The sequence below is a fragment of the Orycteropus afer genome, unplaced genomic scaffold (assembly GCF_000298275.1).
Source record: "Orycteropus afer afer isolate SDZICR_OR568_19922 unplaced genomic scaffold, OryAfe1.0 scaffold00014, whole genome shotgun sequence".
Classification (NCBI taxonomy): domain Eukaryota; kingdom Metazoa; phylum Chordata; class Mammalia; order Tubulidentata; family Orycteropodidae; genus Orycteropus; species Orycteropus afer.
Window position 1 is genome coordinate 16,381,442 of NW_006921601.1, and position 23,368 is coordinate 16,404,809.

A 23,368-nucleotide genomic window follows, 5' to 3' on the forward strand; every position below is an offset into this window, starting at 1 on the left:
GGGTCGCTATGAGTTGGGGCCAACTCGACGGCACATAATAACAACAACATGTAAGGACTTGTCCCCACTTTGCTTCTTTTCATGTTCTGTCTTAGTTCACAGAGGCCCTAAGCTTGTATGCAAGATGGGACTTTTCTCTCTGAGGCTTCACCTGGATCACACAGCTAAAGCCCATTGGCTGGCCCCCTCTGGTATAGATCATGTGCACCTTGGGGTTGAGGAGGGGTTGGGAGAGGTGTGTCCTGGACCTTACTAAGTGGAGCCCTGAGAATGAAATCTAATGACCTGTGACTCCGGCCCCATCCACACTCCATGCTCCACCCTGGAGGGAATCTGAATTCATACCTGAAGGCCCGGATGGTAGTGAGGCCTTCCACAGTTTCAGCAAAGTGTGAGAGGAGGGGGAGCTGGGTGGTGTCATCCAGCTGCTGCAGGTCCCTGTGCCGTGGGGAACAGAATGGAGTGGTTAAAAGGGCAGGTTCAAGGTTCAGCTGGCATTTGAATCCTAGCTTTACCCTCTACAGTGTGTAGGCAAATGACTTCACCTTTCTAAGCCTCAGTTGCCTTGTCTGTGAAGAGACAAGACAATGGCACCATTCCATGGAGTGGTGGTGAGGAGTGGATTATACATTTATGGAAAATGAGTAAGCAGAGCATGCTAGGCACTGTCATTGTTATCCTGGGCATCACCAAGTCTCTATCCAGCTGTGCACATTTGCTGCACAACCTCACTCTGAGGTCAGGCTGGCAGGCAGTGCTATTTCGATTTTACAGCTGAACAACCTGAGCCTTAAAACAACTGGTCAGAAGAGTAGAAAGACCAAAGTCAAAGCTTTCAGTATACTGCCATGCCTTGCCCCTAACCACAACAGGATTTTGTACATAACAGGCCAGAATCTAAAGAGCTCCCTGGGAGACGAAAAGCCAGAGGTTTCTACAGCAACGGAATTGCCTTCAACAGCTCCCAGCTGCACCTTAACAAAGTGCATTAGTGCAGGGAGGCCAGGTTGGGATGGAGGAAGCAGCTTCCTGGACAAACCGTCTCCAGGGCCAGAGTGGGAGCCAGAGGACCAGGGGAGCTTCTCTGGCAGAAGACAGGAACTTTGTAGAATAGCTTGCACAGTGTTTAAAAAGCCACTGTAATTCTTTGAATATCAACCAGTTATGTTCCTTGTGGATGCCAAGGGATTCCAGATCACACAAGCAAAAAGGCATTTACAGAAATGTTGATCCTTGTGGGTAAGGAAGTTATGGACAAATGGATCTGAATTTAATTATTATTGTTGCTAATCAGCATTTTGTCTCCAGTTTCCAACCAACTAGGTGCCCTGGGAGGAGCTCTGGTGGCATAGTGCCGAAAGCATTTGACTGCTAACCAGAAGGCTGGTGGTTCAAACCCACCAGCCACTCCTAGGAAGGAAGACTGGGCAATCTACTTCCGTAGTGATACCGCCTTGGAACCCCAAGGAGGGGTCTCTATGAGTTGGATCTGACTCGAAGGCAGTGGGTTTGGTTTTTTGTTTTAGGTGCTCTGGAAATGGTACTTAATCTTTCTGATGACAGCCTAGAGTAAGAAAGGCATTTTACATCACCAATCAGTACACACACTTATGTGACCAAAACAAAAGTTTAACGAAGCCACGCTTACTGTTACTATGTGAATACAGTTTAATATTTTCTATTCTATTTCATTTTAAAAAAATATGCTAGTTGTGAGCCACAATATTGATTCCATGACTCACTAATGGGTTGTAGTTGACAGTTTGAGAAACACTTATCTCAAGCTTCTTTAAAATGTTTCCTACAATTCTTTGAATCCATGAGTGAAACAGAACGACTTGCAGAAAGAAATTCCTAGAGAATGTTCATAGAAAATTTCAAGTAAGAAAGAGGTGAACGTGCCTCCAAGACATATGAGGGCAAATGTAATCAGTGAGAATGGCTGTGAGAGGCTCGCTTCCCTAAGTCAAGGATTCCTGGATCATGTGGGTCGGCAGGTGTGACTGTGCCATACCCACCACACCAGGTGTCCTTTGATCACCACTCCCCATGATTTCACATATTAGCAGTCAGCCTGGCCACTAGAATCATACAACCCTCCTGGAAGCACTGTGGCAAAATGGAAGAAGGGTGTAAAAGCATGTGCCCACCCTGACTTAGCAATTCCAATGCTGACCACAACTCCCACGGAAATCATTCTGATATTAACTATGGTGTGTGTATACTAACAGATGGTACTCTTAGAGCAGGGGAATATGAGTATTTCTATTTTTATTACTGTTTTGAAGAACATGACTGTACTACTTTTCTGATGCTGATTCTGATAAATGGACAAGCTGCCCATTGCAAAGCACTTCCCACCCCTCACCTTCCCCACGTCCACCCAAGGCTGGCAAAGGCTGCCATCACCTGGATGCCACTCGGAAGTACTTCTGGATAAAGTAGCACACAATGGCCAGGGGCAAGAGGGCCACGAGGAACATGGGTGTGACGTAGGAGATGACAGCCAGGGCTGAGACACAGAGCAGGGTGGAACGGCTCAGACACTCCAGCGTGGATGGGATGTGCTGGGGAGGAAAAGGAGAGGGAGGTGAGGTCCAGGCGGGGTGAGCTCCAGCAGAGGAGCTCAGGGAATTCCTGACGCTCTTTTGGGGAGTTTCTGTTCCCACGTGGGGCATCTTCCTTAACTAAAGAGGCAAGTCCTTCTTATAGCATTAGGGCACACTTCAAAGCAGCTGTGAAGCCTAGTCCAGTGCCTTAAGTCCTACACTTGAACTTCTAATCTGTCATTGCACTTAAAGGTCCTGTATATTTTGATATTTACCTATGTTTAGTGTTAGTGGTCACCATATTTTATGCCCTCAATTTATTACAGGCACATGTCTCAATCTCTCCAGCTACACTGTAAACTCCCAGAGAGCAGCGATTAGGCTTTGTTTTCTTACCGTCTAGCACAATGGTAAATAAAAAATACAGGCTGAATAAAAATTAATATTCTCTACAAAATCGGCCACCTTGCTTCAGAATATGCTGGAACCTTATGGAGTGAACCAGTGGGGTCTCAAATAAAAGCCAAAGTGGTCTAGTTTCCCTCAGCCTTATTAGGAGGTCTCACCAGAGAGGGCCCAGGTCCTGAGATAGCATTATAATCAGATGGGGGAGAGGGGACTTTGGGTTCCCCCCATAGGGCTCTGATCACCTGATCTGGGGAACCCAGCACGAGACCCGGGGCCTCTCTCTGAACTGGGGGATATGGGTCATGGTCCTGTGTACCTGGTCGATGATGTTACAATCAGATGAAAATCTGTTCAGGATGCTTCCAAGGGGTGTGGTCTCAAAAAACCTAAGAGTCAATCAGAAGAACAGTTAGTCATTTGTTTATTCATTTATTTCCTGTTTATTGAATAAGAGTGGCTAGTTATTTGATTTAAGTGCCCCTGGAGTCATCTGCAGAATGTCCAGGAAGCCGGTTCTGGCTCCCTGGGGGAGTTCTGCAGACATCTAGCCTGTGTTCCTGAGAATTCCTGCAGCCACCCAAAGGATTGCTAGCCCCTCCTTAGCCCATCTCTCACTGCTGCCACCTTTCTCAGCTCCTAGTCCAGCCTGACTCACTCAGCAGCTATCCTCTTGTGGACACACAGCCCTCTGAGGGACAATCTGCCAAAGGAACAGGGCCCTGGGGACAGCCTATTGGCAGTCTGATTCTGCAGGGCCACTCTGGCTGTCGTTGCGCTGTCTGTGACCCTGATCAGCTCAACCTCAACAAGAGAACTCTGGGACCACAAATCTGGGGCAAGTGGAGGATAAATAAACTTTGAGGCCACATCAGTGGGCCATGGAAACAGTTCACGACGCTGAAAAGTAAAAGGGCAGTCACATTGTGAGGTCTAGCATTGACAAGGGGCCCAATAATCTGTCTCCCTATTGATTTTTTTCTTTTTCTTCTTCTTAAAAAAAATTTTATGTATTTATTTATGTTTGTTTTTTAAAGACTATTTTTCAGGGAAGTTTTAGGTTTATGGAGAAATTGAGCAGAAAGCACAGAGAGTTCCCTCTCTTCTGCACATTCTGTTTCCTATTACTAATATCTTGCACCGCTGTGGTACAGTTTTTAATACATTATTATTAAGTGAAGTACATAGTTTATGATAGGGTTCAACCTTTGTGTTGTACAGTCCTGTGGGTTTTGACAGGAGTCCCCTGGGTGGCACAAATGGTTAAACATTCAGTTGCTAACTGAACAGCTAGTGGTTCAAGCCCACTCAGAGACAGTCTGAAGAAAGGCCTGGTAATTTGCCTCCCAAAGGTCACAGCCATGAAACCCTGATGGAGTACATTTTTACTCTGCAACCCGTGGGGTTGCTATGAGTCAGAATTAACTTGATGGCAGTGAGTTTATGGGTTTTGACAAATGCGTAGTATCATGTGTCCACCATTATACTATCATACAGAACACTTTCACTGCTCTTAAAATGCCTTGTGTTCCACCTATTCATCCCTCCTACCTCACCCTGATCCCCTGATAACCACTGAATTTTTTATTGTCTCTATAGATTGTGAGGGAGCTTTGGTGGTGTGGTGCCTAAGGCATTTGACTGCTAACCAGAAGGCTGACCGTTCAAACCCACCAGCCACTCCTCAGAAGGAAGGTTGGGCGATCTACTTCTGTAGTGATACCGCCTCGGAAACCCCAAGGTGGGGTCACTATGAGTTGGATCCCATTCGATGGCAGTGAGTTGGTTTTTTTTGATAGATTGTGAGGATGACACAGGACTGACCAGCGTTTGTTCTGCTGTACATAGGGTCACTATTAGTTGGAATTGACTTGACAGCACCTACCAAAAACATAGTCTGGGGAAGGCCAGCCTATAGAGAGTGTGAAAAGTTCAGTTGTTTCCTGTCATGTTTTTAAACTGAATTGGCCAACTGACCTGGCCACCTTAAAATTCTTTCACACCCAGAGGAACTGCAGGCTGGCTGAGGGAGGAGAGGGTGGAGAGGGGCGGGAGCAGAACTAGGTAGAGAAGGGCTGGTGGCACTTGCCTAGGGAAGGTATGTTAACATTTACCTAGAGCCTATAGTCACTCACTTTGAAGGGCTGTTGGAAAATTAGGTGACATAACCATATAAAATGCCTAGCATGTTTGGCTAATAAATACTAGTTTCTTTCTGCTTCCTGCACTGAGAACATTTCTACATACACTGTATCCTTGGGTCCTTCCCACAAGCCTGTGATCCAAACACCAACCCAAAGTTGGTGCCATCGAGTTAATTCTGACTCATGGTGCCTCCTTGTGTTTATGAAGAGTAAAACTGCTTCATAGAGTTTTCTTGGCCCTGATAGTGTAATGGTTAAGTGCTTGGCTAGCCAAAAGGTCAGCAGTTTGAACCCACTAGCTGCACTGTGGAAGAAAAGATCTGGCAATCTGCCCCTGTAAAGATTAGAGCCTAGGAAACCCTATGGGGCAGTTCTATTCTGTGCTAGAAAGTCACTATGAGTCAGAATCAACTAAATGACCTACAATAACAAGAACAATCTTCACAGAAGCAGAGTGTCAGGCCTTTCTTCCATGGCACCACTTGGTGGGTTTGAACTGCCAATCTTTAGGTTAGTAGCTGAGAGCAACCATTTGCACCACCAGGAACAGGTTATATATCCCCATCTTACAGATGGGAGAAGTGAGGCTCAGAGAACAGTGACTTGCTCACAGCTCCACCACGGCCAGGGGAGGGTGGTACCTCATGGGGGCCAGGATGATCTGGTTCAGCAGGCTGCGGTGCAGCCTCTTAGCCACCTTTAGCCCGGTCCATTCCACGGTGACGGACGTGATGAGGCACAGCACGATGCCCAGGCTGCAGAGCACCGTGAACACCATGGCGTAGACTGTCTGGTTGAGGGAGCACTCCTGGGCCAGGCAGAGAACAAGGTGGGTCCCTGGGCTGTCCACAGGCTCAGCCCCCACCCCTACCCGGTCAGTGCTGTGGGGCAGCAGGCAAGACCTGACTGAGGGAGCAGTTCCTGGCCACAGGGCTCAGGGTCAGGGCGCTGTCGGTCCACTTGGCCAGCCAGTAATCAATGGCCACCAGGACCATGTGCTTGAGCAGCTGGGAGAAGACAAGTAGTGACAGGAGCAGGATACCGGCAGAGGACAGGTACTTGGCGCAGGCTCGCCATGGGATCTTGGCACGCTGGTGCAGCAATGACGACAAGTTGTCCTCCTCCTCGCTCTCAGCTGCCTCCTCTGCAGGCCGCAAAGACCCACTCTGTGGCTTCACATTCCACATCCCTCTGAGGATGAACCACTTACAAATGGGAAAATTGAGGCACACAGGGATCTCATCAAAGGCTCCTTATCTCACCACCCAGGAATCCCAAACCTTAGTATCCTATGGTTGATATGCCTCAGGCCAGAATCTCACATCCAGCCCCACTGTCTATACCTTCCTCCTCTTCCTCATCCTGCAGAAGGCCATCTCTCGAGGACATGGCCCGGGACAGGCCCTGGGATGGCTCTGTGGCCTTTCTCTCCATGACGGTCTCCTGAAAGACATGAGGTCTGGTCAATTTCCTCAGGGTGTACTGGGTGGGGAGAACAGTGGGAGGCAACTGCCACTGTGATGACCAGTGTAAGGTTCCCAGGTTGCCGCTGCCTAGAGGAGGGTCCAGAGCAGTTCTGGGATGGGCCTAGTCCTGCTCTGAGATGGGAAATGCGAGGTCCTGGTCTTGTCTGGCCTCCTAGGCACTGATCATCTGGAATCTTGATGATCTCAACCATAAGAGGAAGGAGGAACAGCTAAAGTCCAGGCTTCTGCCTAGGCACCCCCCGCCCCCCCATGATAAGTTTGGACATGCCACAGAGCTCAGATGGTGAGGGTTAGTCTGGGGAGAAGGTAAACAACCTGAGATTAGGTGTCAGGTAATAGAGGTGGGCAGACCCTGCAGAACTGAAGGTTCTAGGTTTCCACTAGAGACAGCAGCCTGAGTCAGGAGTCCAGGTCCCAAATCTCAGTGATGGCCCCTCTCCCGATGATCACTGAGCTCTACTATATGCCAAACACTGTGCTAAGAGCTACAAACAGCTTATTTCATTTATTCCTCATGGCAATGTAGGGAGGTTGGCTTTATTATCTCCACTTTATTTACAGGAACACTGAAGCCCAGACACCATGAATACTTCGTGGAGTGGGGACTGCAGCCCAGGTCTGTTTGTTATTAAAGCTACATCAGCTGTGCACAGCCTGGGGCTCTGGAGAAAATAGAAAAAGAGGAGAGCATCCAGGCCATGTCCTGAAGCCTCTTCTAATTGTATTTGGGAGACAACACCAACCAGAGGAACTTCAATAACAAGATTTCTTTGTGTATGTATAGGACTTTCAGGTTACAAAGGATTACACACTCAGGAGCCTCAGGCAGCCCTAGGAAGTGGCGTTTCACAGAGGAGAAACCTGAGACCCAGACAGGACACTCAGAGACAGGACTGGGGCCCAGTTCTGTGTGTCACACTATGTTGCCTTCTAAGGCTCCTCCAGCTACTCTTTCCATCCTTCTTCTTCAATACCCATCAACAGTCTGTTCCCTACTGGCAGGACCGTGTTTTCTTCCACCAGCACAGCATGCCCCAGCACCCAATCCTTTGTTCACCTGGCTGACAGCTACAGACAAAAGCCCAAGGAGTAAGATGATGAGGCTGAAGTGCTTGCACTTTATCAAAGGATTCTTGCTCTCTTTTTTCTTCAATGGACAGAAAAAAAATCTTCAAAGAATGGCTCGAATAGTGGAAATACAGACTTAAAGAAAGACTTTTGGGGGTCTAAGGATCCTCCAAGCCACAGCCTGCAGGCAGGCTTTTCTGTGCCCATGGGTAGACAGATACTATATCTGGCAGAAAATAAGTTTCACAGCCTCCTGACTGCCTCACTAAGCCCCTGAATGAACCAGGAAAAACTCCAGCCTTTCTGGGGCCTTGGAGGGATGCCCAAAGAGAGTGTCAGTCACTCCCATTCCCTCCTCTCACCCCTTCAGGATGGATCCTTGGCACCTGGGAGGAGGAATTTAGGGCCCCAGGCTGATTATACCAGGTGGTATTTAACTCTTTGACTTACATTGCCAATAGGGGATGAACCCATATGTCTTGCTCAGCATTTACTCCTGCTCATTCATTAGCTAACAGTATCCTAATATTCCTGTTAGGAACCACTTTCTCCCATTCTTAGACTCTGTGATTCTGGTGGGGCTGATCATTCTCCCTGGCTCCAGGGTGGCTATATGACCCAGGACTGGCCAATCATCACATTCCATATCCCTGGTCACAATGATTTGATTTGTTCAGAGGTGGGCACCTGACCAATCTGGACCAATGAGAGTCTGCCCTCAGACTTTTGTTGAACCATTGAGAAAGAGGCACTCTCTTTGTTGATCTCTGAGCTGGGAGAATATAAACCTGAGATGCTGATGGCTTTCATTGCCACCATGAAAATGAATGAAACAAATATGCAGGAAGCAGAGCCAAGAGATGAGGAAAAACATATTTCTGATGACATTGTTTGACCATCTAAATCTGACTACACCTGAAGCTATGACAACTGGACTTTTTGGTTTCATGAGCCAATAAATCCTTAACTCCCTCTTTTTCCTTTGTTTAGCCATTTTGAGTTGATTTTACGAAATGTGTAACTAAACAGTATCTGACTATTTCAGGTTAAGGTGCAGGTGCCCATCTGGTTTTCTGCCCTGGGGAGGTGGCAGAGGTACTGTCTCTTCTGCTAGGAGTAAGTTCATGCCCAGCTCCCCCATCTGTGCTTTGGGGGCTTCCAGGGTCAATCAGCAAGGGCAGGGAGGACTTTATGAGTTCAGGTTCCAGCAGAACCTTTTTTTGTGTGTGTGTGTGTGTGATTTGGGTGAAGATTTACAGAGCAAATTCACTTTCCAGACAGCAGTTCACAAACACTTTGTCTCATGACATTGACCACAATTTACCACAATGCAACAGCTCCCCTCCAACTTCCTCCTGATAATTACCTCTTCCCTGTGTCCATCCCTCCATGCCCTCCTGCCCCCTGAGCTGTCTCCTGGTACATAAGCAGCCCTTCTTTCTCCCAAGATTGTTCTCTCCAAGAAGTGTGTCTACCTCAGTTAAGTGTTCAACTCATATGTTTGTCTTTTGCTTGGCTGGAAGCCACAGGTGTGGGTTCACTTCCAGACCTGACGGGCAGCTAGGGGCCATAGTCTCAGTGGTTCTACCAGGCTCTATTGGACCAGCAAACCTGGTCTCCCCTCACTTTTTTTTTCCTCCAAATGATTTTGAGTTTTGTCTACATAGTTCACCCTCTCTATCCAGGATCTCCTACATAGATCCCCTTCCAAGTCGTTGACATTGGTAGCCGGGCACCATCTAGTTCTTCTGGTCTCATAGTCATATAGGCTGCAGATTGGATGGTGTACCAGTCACGAGGACTGATTGTATCCATGAATTTTTGATTTTCTTCATTCTTCTTTGCTCTGGACGAGGAGAGACCCATCATTCCATCTAGATGGCAGCTTGCAAGCTTTTAAGATCCCAGTCGCTACTCGCCAAAGTAGGAGGTGGAATAATGTTTTGTGTAGTATGTTATGCCAATTGAGCTTGATGTACCCTACAACTATAGTCCCGAGCCCACAGGTTCAACTACTTGAACCTGGGTAGTTGGCTGTGACCAAGCAGTGACTACCACTTTGCCTCTTGTCAGCTCTACTATACACCTGGGAATTCAGATCATACACATAAACTTATAGGACCGTTGTATGCCAACCCTATACATGTTCTTGGGTACACTCCCTGCTTCACAGACATACCTCCTAGTTCAGCCTGTCCACCCATCTGTCCACCCATCTATCCACCTGTATACCCATGTTTGCCTTCACTGACAATGCAGTACTTTATGTGCAAAAGGGTTCATCTTTGTTGTCTGTACCTCCTATGTACCTCTCTATGTCTTTCTATTCCTCAATGCCACCATATTGATCATTCACATTTGGTACATTGCCCTTCTCTTCACCCAAATCAATACTTATCTCTATCTATCTAACAGTAGAACCTTTTTCTTTAGGGGTGGCTGCCGGGGTACACTCACCTTCTCCAGCTCTTGGTCTTGACGATTCATGAGGGTCTTCCAGTGCTCAAAGAGTTGGCACTCAGACCTCTGGAAGTCCTTGAGTGTGCCCTCCCTCTGGATGGTGCCATCCTTCATAGCAATGATCTGAAAAGGCAGACATGAACTTGGCCCAGGGGCTGGCTGGCGAGGAGGAGTGGCATTCACATCACTGCCTGAATGAAGATTCTGAGATGGTGATGCACACGTCCTTTTCCTCAGCACAAACAGCCTCCAGCTCACCCACTGCAGTTGACCAGAGGTGATGACTTACCCTCAACATTGTACTCTCAGGATTCAGAATTTGGTACCTCTGGGGGGTAATTCTCAAGGGATGCCCTGTGGTTGATAAAAGGCATTGTAGAGCAAAACAGTGCATCCTTCTCAAGCTAGCTGGTCACCCTCAAGGACTCCATCAGTGGTAGTTGTTTCCATACATTTAATGGGGTAATTGTATACTATTCTTAGCTACTTTTGATGGCAGGTTCCATCCAGCACTTGGCAAAATATCTGTTGGCCTAAGTGTGTGTGACCACACTTTTTTGAAATCAATAAAACTTGTTTCATTTGAAACATTCAATGATGCTATCATTTAGGTTTGTCTTTCATTCAGACACCTGCCCCCACTCCTCTCACTCCCACTCACCTCATTCTGGGTTTCAGGGAGAGATGCCTGGGAGTCCTGTTGACTGATGCCTCAAGTAACGGGGCACTTCTGTGTTTGCCTTCTTTTGACTCAAGATTGTCCTGAACTGCCTCACTCTGGTCACCCAAGAAGCTCAGAAACAATCCTTCTGCACCTGTTTTAATAGCTGCTGCTTCTTTTTTTTAAATCTGGACTTTTAATTTTGGTCTTTTTAATAATGGGGGTTCTCATTACATATGGATTTATTTGGGAAGCGTCAAGTTTCAAACTTAAGGGGGTGGATCTCAAAATTTGCTGGTTAGGGGCAAATTTATACAGGGAGTCAGGCAAGGCCCAGATTTCAAAAGTCACATGATTTGCATTTTGAAAATTAAGTGCTTTCCAATTAATCCAAGTCTATATACTGAGTATTACAGGAATTTAGTTAATGTGGGGTTTCAAAAAATTGGATTTTACTGATTATACTGAAGTTTCTATTACTATGGCTATTCTTTATTTCTATATTTTCCATATGATCCTAACTGAAACCCATTCGCCTCTGGTAAATTTGAGGGTGGGATGGCTTCCTTTTAAATTGGGACTCCCCAAAGTTAGGGGATGGGCCATCAAATGGCAGGAATCATCAGAAGGTAGGAATTGAGTGTGCGCTTCCTTCTGAGAATTCTTGGTGCCAGTGTTTGGGTGTATCTACAAGGGCCCCAAGCCAGGTTGAGGAATGTCAGTGGACCTAGGTTATACCAAACCCTAAGCCTGTGCAGAGTCTCCCTAAGCTGCCCAGTCTGGTGCCACCTAGTCTGCATGAAGCTGTCTAAGGCTGATCTCTTCTGCTTCATAGCCCTCAGTGATTGCTACCAGCACACTTGACTGACTTATTTGCAGATGCCTGACTGTCCTTTCATTAGCTTGCCACATTCTCCCCCCCATGAGAATCCCTCACCCAATCAGCATGAGGCAGGTACTGTAACTTGTGGGTCACTAGGACCACTGTCCTCTTGTCATCCCGGAGAAGATCAAGAATCCCAGCCTGCATCAGGTGGTCACTCAGATGTACATCCAAAGCTGAGAAGGGGTCATCCTGGGCAAAGGAAAGAGGGTAGGAGCAGGTATAGGAAGATGGGTAATAGTGAACATAAAAACAACCAGAGTTATACCATCTCTGGTCCAGGGCCTGCCACTAATTAGTTGTGTGCCATTTGGACAATTCATCTAATTTCTCTGGGCCTCAATTGCCTCAACTTAAAATAGGCCATTATCGGTTATCACTCTCAAACAGATTTAATCACTTGACTTCCTGACTCTTGAGCCTTCTACAGCTCTCCATTTTCTATAATGTCCAAACTCCTTAGCATGATATTCCAGGCCCTTCACAACCTGTCCAGACTTCCTTTTCCAGCCTCACTTGTCACCTGCCACATCCTATGCTTCAGGTCTCTAGGGAGCTTAGCATCTCAGGCCTTTGCCCAACTGTTCCCTTTGCCTGGAGTACTGCTCTATCTTTTGTCTGCCTGGCGAATGCCTACTCATTCTTCCATGCTCTATCCAAGCACAAGCCCTTCCTGTATCTTGAAAGTGTGTTTAGTGGGGAATGTTTCCCTGTGTTCAGGGGAGAAAAATAAAGTGGGGATTAAGGACTTTGTTCCAAATCCCTGTCCAAACAGCCACCCTCTTTCCTTCTGTTTAACTGACCCATGCATGATTCAAGGCTCTCCTCCAGAAAGCCCTCCCTGATTATTCCAACCCTCGCTGTTGATTCCCTGGACAAGGCCCCTTGTACTCTGTGCCAAAAGTTTGGCTCTGAATTGAGCTTTGGCCCCTAAACATAGATAAACTCTTTCTCTAAATCTTTGAGGCCTAAGGCAGGGTCTTAGAATTTTTCAAGATCAATCAAAGCATCTGCCATAGAACTTGGCATGAAGTAGGGCAGGTTAATAAGAGATAAAGTTAATAAGCGTTATCTCATGTTTGATTCTTAGTAGTTGCCTGGAGTGCTGTGTTGAGAAGGATTCTGAGGCCAAGTTTAATTCTATGGGAAAGAATGCTGTGATCAATTAGCAATGTCTGCCCTGAGCATGAAGTGGGAAGTAGCAGCGTACATTCCACATATTTTCCATTCTTATAGTAGAGGATAAATAAGGGCGGCTCAAGAAGACAAAGTAAAGTATTAGAATGAAATGTGCAGAAACCTGGAGTTAGCAAACCAAAAGGGAAGAAGAACATCCTGGGCATTTCTCAAGCTGAAAGAACTAAATAAGAAATCAAGTCTCAAGTTGCAATAATGGAAGATTCTGTGGGCAAAATATTGAATGACACAGAGGGTGTCAAAAAAAGATGGAAGGAATACACAGAGTCATTGAACCAAAAGGAATTGGTAGGTGTTCAACCATTTCAGGAGGTAACATATGATTAAGAACCAATGGTATTGAAGGAAGAAGTCCAAGCTGCATGGAAGGAATTGGGAAAAAGCAAGGTTCCGGGAACTGATGTAATACCCATTGAGATGTTTAAACAAATGGATGCAATGCTGAAAACCCTCACTTACTTATGCCAAGAAATTTGAAGACAGCTTCCTGGCCAACTGACTGGAAGAGATCAATGTTTGTGCCCATTCCAAAGAAAGGTGATCCAACAGACTGCAGAAATTATCAAACAATATAATTAGCATCACACTCAAGTAAAATTTTGCTGAAGATAACTCAAAAAAGTTTGCAGCATTGGACATGGAGCTGGCAGAAATTCAAGCCAGATTCAGAAGAGGACATGGAACAAAGGATTTCATTGCTGGTGTCAGATGGATCTTGGCTGAAAGCAGAGATACTAGAAAGATGTTTATCTGTGTTTTATTGACTATGCAAAAGCATTTGACTGTGTGGATCATAATAAATTATGGATAACATCGTGAATAATGGGGATTCCATAACACTTAAGTGTAATCACTTAAGTTCTACACTTAAGTGTAGAACCTGTACGTAAACCAAGAGGCAGTCATTCGAACAGAACAAGAGGATATGGCATGATTTAAAATCAAGAAAGGTATGTGTCAGAGGTATAGTATTTCAGCATATTCATTCAATCTGTATGCTGAGCAAATAATCAGAGAAGTTGGACTGTACAAAGAAGAACATGGTATTAGGATTGGTGAAAGACTCATTAACAATCTGTGATATGCAGATGACACAACCTTGCTTGCTGAAAGTGAAGAGGATTGAAGCACTTACTGGTGAAGAACAAAGACTATAGCCTTCAGAATTGATTATACCTCAACATAGAGAAAACAGAAATCCTCAAACTGGACCAATAAGCAACATCATGATAAACAGAGAAAAGGTTGAAGTTATTAAGGATTTCATTTTACTTGGGTCTTCGGTCAACACCCATGGAAATAGCAGTCAAGAAATCCAACAACATACTACATTGGGCAAATATGCTGCAAAAGACCTCTTTAAAATGTTAAAAAGCAAAGGTATCACTTTGAGGACTAAGGTGTGTCTAACCCAAGCCATGGTATTTTTCAATCATCTCAAATGCATGCAAAAGGGGGCAATGAATAAAGAAGACTGAGAAAGAATTGATGCCTTTGAATTATGGTGCTAGTGAAAAATATTGAATATACCATGGATTGTCAGAAGAACACACAAATCTGTCTGAAAGTACAGCCAGAATGCTCCTTAGAAGTGAGGATGGTGAGAATTTGCTTCACATATTTTGGACATATTATCAGGATGGACTAGTCCCTGGAGAATGACATCATGCTTGGTAGAGGGTCAGCAAAAAAAAAAAAAAAAAAAAGAAGACCCTCAACAAGATGGATTGGTTGCAACAATGGGCTCAAACATAGCAACAATTATGGGGATGTCATAGGACCAAGCAGTGTTTCATTCTGTTGTGCATGGGGTCATTATGAGTTAGAACCAACTTGACGGCACCTAACAACAAAAACAAACAAGTATTGGCTGACTGGGACTATCCTACATGGTGGCAGTCTGTAACCACTACTCTCCTCCCCTCCTGGCTACTTCAAAGCTCAGTGTGAAGTCTATGGTGAGTCATTTGCATTACCCTTGCTTTAGTAAGTATATTCTTGCCCATCAATAAGACGAATGCATAGAATTTATGGAAGGAAAGGTTTGCTTTAGAGAGGGTCTGAGGCTACTGGGTGATGGTTTATGTGTAAGCAATGAGCCAGGGAGGCAGCCAGAGGTGAGGGCCCCAAGGAAGGTGACACCTGGACTGAAGCACTCACCAAGAAAACGACATTGGTGTGCTGGTAGAGGGCTCGGGCCACACTGATTCGTTGGCGCTGACCCCCAGACAGGTTGATGCCCTGTCACCAAAGAGAAGGAATAAGTCATATCCTCATGGCCTATCCAGGGGAGTGCATCTAGGCCCCCACACAACTGTGAGCACTTTAGGACAGAGACCTGACTTTATCTACTCTTTACCCCCTCCTCCTCTTGCATAAAGAAGGAATTTAGACATGCTTACTGAATTCATTTGGAAGTGGGGAGAATAATTCCAATTCTTTGAAGATTCATCATGCAGGTTTTAGGGACCATCTGACCAGTGGAAACCAAGACAATGAATGTAGGGATTCAAGTCATATACTAAGGACTGTTAGCAGTGCAGACTATCATGGGAGCCCTATTTAAGCTTATGGAAGAGAGGTCCCTCCTGGAGAGTGGGCACAAACATCATAATGTTGGGCCTAGCACAGAGCTGTGTGGGCTCTCAATACACACTTGCATGAACAAAGGAGATGTCACATTCTCCCCAACTCTAGGCTAACCTTTCCTACCAAAGTAGCCCTGAAAACCTCTCAAGTACAACCCAGGGCTCAAGGAAATCATTTTTAACCCCACTGAAGGCAACTCTTCAGCCTTCACCCCCTCTCCTGTTTCTCAGTTACCTGCTCCTCCTAAGGAAAAGTTTGGGGCATGGTAGGGGTAGAGAGGAGGGAGACTCATGGATGAGAAACAGGGGAGGCTGGCAGTCTCAGCTTGGAGACTGTTACTAACCCGTTCTCCTATTTGGGTTTGGTCTCCATGAGGCAGGATGTCAATGTCCGGTTGCAGGGAACAGGCTTCAATGACTGTCTTGTACCTGGAGTGGGTGAGTGTGGGGGCACAGCTGACCAGCCTGGTCAGAGTTGAGCCTGAATGCTTGCCAAGGGTCATTAATCTCTGGGCAGCTGTGCCAGGGATAAGCAATGGTTCTAATGGGTGTCCCGCTAGGGTGTAAGCAAACACCATGTGAGCCAGAAAAGCACTGAGGTCAGCACCTTTCACATAGTCTTGGGGCAAGTTAAATATTTGAAGGATGAAATTGGATGGGAGCAAATATGCCAAGTAAGTGACAAGAGGGGCCCCATGGTCTCTGTGCAGTGGGAAAGCTGCAGCCAGAGCCCATACTCAGGGCACTGCTGGGGAACATCACTGCTGGTTGGTTTAGGCACTAATGATGATGGTTGGTCAAATATTTGCCCAGTCTGTTACACTTCTCAAACTGGCCCTTAGGCTGGGCAGGTGCCAGCCAGGGTTCATGGAAGCATCAGAGTGCCTTGGTGATAAGCATACACTTAGGTGTTAGGCAGCCTTTGACTTGAGTTTCAGTTCTGCCACTTTCATTTTTGCCTGGATGGTCTTGAGCAAGTTACCCAATCTTCTGAGCTTTGGTTTCCTTATTTATAAAATGAGGATAGTACTTCTCCATTGCTGTTGAGTTGATTCTGACTCATGGTGACCCCATGTGTGTAGGGTAGAACTGTTTTTCACAGGGTTCTCCCATGGCTGTGATCTTTTGGAAGCAGATCACAAGGGCTTTCTTTTGAAGTGCCTCTGGGTGGGTTTGAACTTCTAAACTTTCAGTTAATAGTCAAGCACTTAACTATTTGCACCAGCCAGGGACTCATTGGGGATAATAATAGGATCCCCAAGATCATATCGAGGCTGTCATTAGCATTAGAGGAAATAACACATACAAATAGGTTGGCCCTGTGTCTGGCACATGGGGAGAGCTTGCTGATGTTGGCCATTATTATCCTTGGAGGGAAAATAATGCTTGAGTGAGCCTTGGAGCTGGAGTGGGGAAGGGGGCAGAGCAAAGGGGATGATCAGGCAGGGGCTGAGGAGAATCATGAAGAGTAGGGTCAGCCTTCCTACCAGCTCCAGGATCTCATGAGCAGGCAGCAGGACTCTGCACCTCCCTTCCCTCTCACCCTCTCCTCCACAGGAGCTGATTTGCCCCAATTTGTTTCCAGATGGACCATATGGAACAGGCTGGAAACAGGACCAGCAGCCAGCACAGTAGGATGGCTGGGTGTTGGTGATGGATGGAGGGACAGGGCAGTTTGCTGAGGCTGTGGGGACTAGGCAGGCTGGTTAAAAGCTGCCATGACAAAGTCCTCCCTCTCCCAGTGTACCTCCCTCCAAGGGGCTTTTACCGTTGCTTGTTGAAGGTACTCTCAAAGGTGATGTTCTCCTCCACAGTAGCATTTAGCAGCCATGGTTTCTGAGAAGCATAGGCCACGGGGCCTCTCTTCCTGGAAAAACAAGGGGAGTAGGAGGGTGGGGGAGGAAGGCAATCTCAGGGGCCCTGTGAGGCAGTTGTCCAGCCGATGTTTCAGACTGGGGCAATGTGGTGAGGCAGTGCTAAGAAGGGGAGGTGCAGTCAGAATGTGCTTTGTGTGGCCTCTCCCTCCCCTGAGCCTGGGGAAGGCCTGGGCACAGCACTTGGCTTTGAGGGCCATAGGAGCTCTGCTGACTGAGAGGACAGGACATCAGACTTCTCTGCCCTACCCTACTCCTGCAATGGCTCTCCTTCCAGTTTCTACACAGGGCCAAGGAGGGGCTCAAAGTATAGCCAGGAAGGATTTGGTTTAAGTGTGACTACATCAAATAAAGATACAATCCCTGCTATGCTCCCTCCTCAGTAGCCCTCAAATCCCTGGACTTTGTAGGTGGCAAGTAATTCTCCTATTTTTTTTTTTTCTTAAAAAAAGCAGAGTCAAGGAAACCACACTTGGTGTGATGTGGTTTTTGAAGACAAATGAAAAAAGAAAAGGGTGAAAAATGATTGGCTATGAGATAAAGATGATCTAAGGGAAAGGGAGGGAGCTCTGGTAGCATAGTGGCTAAGGCACTTGCCTGCTAACCAGAAGGCTGGCAGTTCAAACCCACCAGCCACTCCTCAGAAAGAAGATGGGGCAATCTACTTCTGTAGTGATACTGCCTCGGAAACCCAAGGAGGGGTCGCTATGGGTTGGGTCCGACTCGACGGCACAAAACAACAACAAGGGAAAGGGAACAGTTAGTGCATGGAAGCAGCTGTGGCTTCCAAGTCCAGAGCCTCTCCCAGGCCTACTTTTAGCAGCAGTACTTGGACTACGGGGCAGCTCTCCAGAGCTACAGGCTTCCCAGGCCTGAGAGTCCCTCTGAGGAGCCTTCCCTAGAGGGCAAATCCCAGGACACAGTACCTGATATCTGAGTCAGCACATGTCTCCCGCTCTGGGCTGTAGGAGGGGAGGAAACACACTTTCAGGCTTCATGTGGGCAGACCAAGTCCTCCACGAACATTTTGAGCTCCCTCAAACCCAAATATGAGTGTGTCTTTATCATCCCTGTGACCAGCCTGCAGCCATACATACATGGAGGGGCGTGGGAATGGACCATGACCATCCTGGGGACCTCTACCACCTGAATCTGTGTGGTGTCTGGAATACACATGTAGGTGTGAGGGCCCTGGGGAACCTGGTTAAGTAATGTGGGAAAGGCACATTGGCTCTTGGGGGAAAAAAACTTCCTGGGGCAGAAGAGTGTAAGGCCCAAAGTGTGGATCCTCCAGACCTAGCCTCTGCATTGGGCTCAAGTGAACAGGCCAATGTCTCAGGCTGACACAGCTGCACATATAGCTCAGATAAGGAGTGCTGTCTGGCCAGCCTGGCCTGCGACGTCAGAGCCTGCTGTAGGGGGTAGGAACACAAAACCGATGGAACTCAGGGTGGGAGCTAGAGCTAGAAGAGCTCTAGGCGAGTTTTGTAGTCCCACATGACCCTGGAAGACAACCATGGAATCTGGGTGACCAGCCAGAGAAGGTGCCATCAGCTGTGGTGCCCACATGCCCTGGACTGGCCTGAACTGTTCAAGTGTCACATGTACTGTCTCATTGTTCTCATCTACTCTCTCATACTTGTCACATACTGTGAGTTCTGATTTTGGCTCAAGTAATATAATCACTATGGCTAGAGAGCTGGGCTTGTCATCACATCCTGGCACTTGGGGAAAAGGTGGGAGAAAGGGCAGAGAAAATACAGGGAAGTGAAACTTTTTTGGTGTTGGAGGTGAAGACCAGAGGCTTAAACTTATTTACAAAGTTGTGTCAAACTTCTGGGGGTTGACTTCAAACACCTCTAGTGTGTCTCAAATGTCCTTGGGAAAAGGAGACCGTAGGAAGGGTCTTAAGGGTCTCAGAACCTCTTTAATCTATTTCACTTGGATTTATTTTAGATCTACACGTTGAACATAAAATAGCAAGACTGTTAAGACTTTTTTTTTTTTTTTGGCCTAAAGGATGCCCATCTCATCTCCTACAGTAATGCTTATCAACTTCTTTTTCCATTTTCACCCCTCCTAAGGTGTCTTTAAGGAGGCCTAGTGGCACAGGAGCTCTGGTGGTACAGTGCCTAAGGCATCTGACTGCTAACCAGAAGGTTGGCAGTTCAAACTCACCAATCACTCTGGGGAAAGAAGATGAGGCAATCTATTTCCATAAAGATTTACTGCCTCAGAAACCTAATGGGGGTCACTATGAGTTAGAATTGACTCCATGGAAAGGGGTTTGGTTTGGTTTTCGTTTTAGTGGCACAGTGGTTAAAGCACTAGGCTACTAGGTTGGCCTTTCAAACCCACCAAACACTCCATGGGATAAAGATGAGGCAGTAGGCTTCTGTAAAGATTTATAGCCTTGGAAACCTTATGGGGCAGTTCTACTCTGTCCTATAGGGTTGCTAAGAGTCAGAATTGACTTGGTGGCAGTAGGTTTTGGTTTTGATTAAGGAGTCTTTATGGACTTCCCCCCCCCAATTGTCCTTTCCTTGCAATCAATTTTTATTTTCAATTTAATGTTTCAATTTAGCGTATCCACAAAGTTATACAACCATCACTAGTATCTAATTCCAGGACATATTCATGTCTCCCCCCACATCCAGTCCCTTCCCTCTGTGGGGACTCACTTTCAAAAACTAAACCCTGTACCTATTAACAGTCACTTCCTCCTTCCTCTCCTCCTTCTAGCTCCTGGCAACCATCACTAATCAACATTCTGACTTTATCCATCATAAAATTTTTTAGTACCACAGAGACACTGTATATCTATGTACTGTGGCCCTTTGGAAGGCCATGAACCTTGTAATGGCTAAGATTTTTTCTCCCCGCTGGAACCCATTTTTGCGTCCATCAAGAATGCATACCTTAGACTCATGCCTCTGAAAGTAAGCAGGCTGCACACCCCGAGCCATATTCAGCATTCTCCACTTACAAGCCCCCTCACATCCAGCCCCTTTCCTCTTTCAGGTCCCACTTCCAACCCACCCCCAAGGCAGTACCTGTTGTCCTCTCCAGTCTCGCTGTCAGGAAGGCTGTTGGGGCACAAACGGAAAAGACCAACACCAGTTATTTCCCATCCACTTGCCTTTCTTTCCTTCTCACTGGGTTTTTGGGGAAAAGAAATCCCCAGCTCCCCTTCCCAACCCTCAGCTGGAGGGTCCCTAATCTGCTTTCTTGAGGCAAAACTGTTCTTCTCAATCTCTGTCCCTTCTGCAGCACCTGGACTGACCCTCCAAACAATATGGGCTAAACCAGTGTTCCTGGCACTGACTTGGACCAGCAGTACTGCTGGTTGGGCATCAAAATCGTTGAGTTTGACTTTGTTTTAATAGTTAGGAAAACTAAGACTTACAGAGGGAAAGTGGCTTTCCCAAGACATACATTTCAGTGGTGTTTTTCATACCATAAATTGGGACTCAATAATTGGGTTTGAAATAAGGAAGTTGCAACTGCACTTAAAAAAAAGAAAAATAGAAAATTTTTGTGAATTTTAAAATTTATCAAGGCATACATGTACTGGACTCTGATGATAAATGCATTGATTATACTGTTGATTATAGTTTAAAAAGTTTTTAAAAAAACACTGAGGTGACCTTGATTTTGGCGCCAACTTTGCCAGTGCTCTTTCCCTGTGCCAGGTCACCTCTCAACTTTCCAGTAGCAGCCCCCTGATCCTGAAACGTGTGTTCTGACATCCATATTTAGGGGAGAACAACCTGCTTTGTTTTCGTACAGATCCTACTTTAATAATACTAACAACAGCTAAATTTATTGAACTGTTAGAAGTATTGTGATAGCACTGAAATATTATCTCTTTTAAAGCTCAACATAGACACAAGAAAGAGCTTTATTTAAATTACTCCCCACTTTACAGATAAAGTGAGACTCAGAGAGGTTAAATAACTTGCCTAAATTCACACAACCAGCAAATAGCAGAGAAAACTGATCTGACGCCTAAGCTTCATGCTCTAAATTACCACGCTACATAACTTCACTGTAATTTCCCACTCCACAGCTCTGATAAATGCCTTTTTGTCAGAAAAACCAGGATGGGCAAAAATAGAGATGGAAAGATGTCTGATGAAATTCCCGTCTATACCTCTGCTGAGGACCAGAAGCAACTGGAGGCACTGATGGATATGTAATTACAGTGCCCTATTCTCTGATCCTGTGGTCTCACTCCATCCTCTCAACTCAATCTAACCTCATTCTCCCATGACCAGATTGCTATAATTTACAGACAAGCTGGTAATGTGAGACAGATAAAAAAACTGAAGCTTACAAATTCCAACTCTGCAGCCACAGCCCAGATAAGCCTATCTCTGGAGCCTTCCTGCCTTAACTGTTCCCAGCGAAGCAAATTTATCTGGGGCAAAATGCATCTGCAAGCTCCCCGAGGTTCCTTGCACACAGGGAACTCTCTGGCCTAATTTAGTTTGCATTACTCTTGGGCTGTTTAATTAGTCTTAATAATGGACTACCATACTCTCTAGTCAGCTTTGGTATAAATCTTTTCTTCCCAATGGGAATAAAATAAAGTAGGAAGAGCATCTTTTTCAGCCCCCCATAGTGCTTAGCACATAACCGATCTATAAGAAATGGTAGTTGTTAACTGACATATCAATTGTTTGGGAAGAAGGAAGAAGGAACCAGGAATTATTGAATCTGAACCTGTGCTAAATTGTTAATACTCACTACCTCATTTAGTCCTCACAACTACCCTGAGGAAGTGTTAGCATCTCATTTTACAGATGGGAAAATTGAGTCTTGACATTTGCATAACATGCCCAACATTACAGAACTAGGAAGTAGGGAAAGCTGGAGGTGTGAATCCTGGTTTATCTTCTCCTTTTTCCAGTATGGCACCCAGACTAAGCCTCCTAGAATAAGCCTCCTCAAGGCTTTGTATATTTCATCTGAAAAGTAGTGAATGGTCCATCTGGCAAGCACTTTCTCTCATTGATTGCTGGGGCCTTGAATGACTGTGGGAGGCAGTAGATTTCTTCTGTTGGCACTTTTGGGACCAAGCACTGAGCTGAAAGGAAGATTCTCTTCAGCTCTCCAACCCCATGGCGTTCCTTCCAACCAGCTATGAGCTGAATTTATATACATACTCTTCATGCCATTGGGAGGTTTGTACCATTACCTCCAACTTTACAGATAAGGAAATGAAGGCTCCCATAGGTAAAGGGACTTGCTAGCAAGTGACAGAGTCAGAATTGAAACCAGATTGCCAAACCTGGCTCTTCTCCTCCACACAGCACCCCTTCTCCTGATTGCCTCCTCCAGTGAAAAGCTGAGTGCACCTAAGCCCCTGATCCTGTTTTCCAAAGGCTCTGGGAACTGGATGGGTAGATCGGACTATATCGATGTTCTGAGAGAAGCCAATTTCTCATCTCCTAGGGAGTCAGGGGTCTCAGGAGAGAGCCACCACACCAACCACCACAAGGCAATGATGTGCTGAAGCAAGCCCAGGGTGTGAAGGGCTCCGCCCTCCTGACTGAGCACAAACAGGACTAAGAAATAGTTCAGACATGGGAAGCTGATGGCTCAGTCTGTGGCCACAGCAGGTGGGGCGGGCAGGGCAGCTGGGAGCTCCAGTGAGACTGAACTTGCAGTTCCTCAGAGGGAGGGAAGGAGGCCTCCTGCCTGGCCAGGCTATTCTCAGGGCAGTGGCATCACTCAGGGTGTCACCCAACCATGGACCTCCTTCCATACCAGACCACATAAAATCCTTAATGTTTATTATCAATTTTAATCATAGAATAATATGTGATAAATATAGTTGTAAATTTCTTAAATGTAGTATTTCTTAGATTACATGAACTAACAAACTTATTTCGTAAAATCTTTCTACATTGAATTACATTATTAGTAACTGAATGGAAGCCTTTTTTTTTAATTTTTCTCAGTCTTTTCCTTTAATTACTATTTCATTCTCAAAAAATTATTGATAGAGGTTTACAACTACTACTTATCAGAATATTGTAGCTCAAAT

At 46.0% G+C, this 23,368-nt stretch overlaps 1 protein-coding gene across 1 annotated transcript in view; it reads right to left on the minus strand.

Moving 5' to 3' along the window:
- Positions 1 to 23,368, minus strand: part of ABCC8 (ATP binding cassette subfamily C member 8) — a 93,661-nt gene that overhangs the window by 9,298 nt on the left and 60,995 nt on the right. Inside the window, exons 17-29 of the mRNA XM_007955560.2 lie at positions 20,370 to 20,402; positions 18,243 to 18,278; positions 17,211 to 17,309; positions 15,787 to 15,871; positions 15,015 to 15,095; positions 11,712 to 11,849; positions 10,111 to 10,236; positions 6,442 to 6,541; positions 6,001 to 6,242; positions 5,740 to 5,906; positions 3,274 to 3,343; positions 2,410 to 2,567; positions 346 to 438 (exon numbers count right to left, since the gene is read on the minus strand). Of these exons, the coding sequence (XP_007953751.1) occupies positions 346 to 438; positions 2,410 to 2,567; positions 3,274 to 3,343; positions 5,740 to 5,906; positions 6,001 to 6,242; positions 6,442 to 6,541; positions 10,111 to 10,236; positions 11,712 to 11,849; positions 15,015 to 15,095; positions 15,787 to 15,871; positions 17,211 to 17,309; positions 18,243 to 18,278; positions 20,370 to 20,402 (1,428 nt within the window). The remainder of the gene's footprint in view (positions 1 to 345; positions 439 to 2,409; positions 2,568 to 3,273; positions 3,344 to 5,739; positions 5,907 to 6,000; positions 6,243 to 6,441; positions 6,542 to 10,110; positions 10,237 to 11,711; positions 11,850 to 15,014; positions 15,096 to 15,786; positions 15,872 to 17,210; positions 17,310 to 18,242; positions 18,279 to 20,369; positions 20,403 to 23,368) is intronic.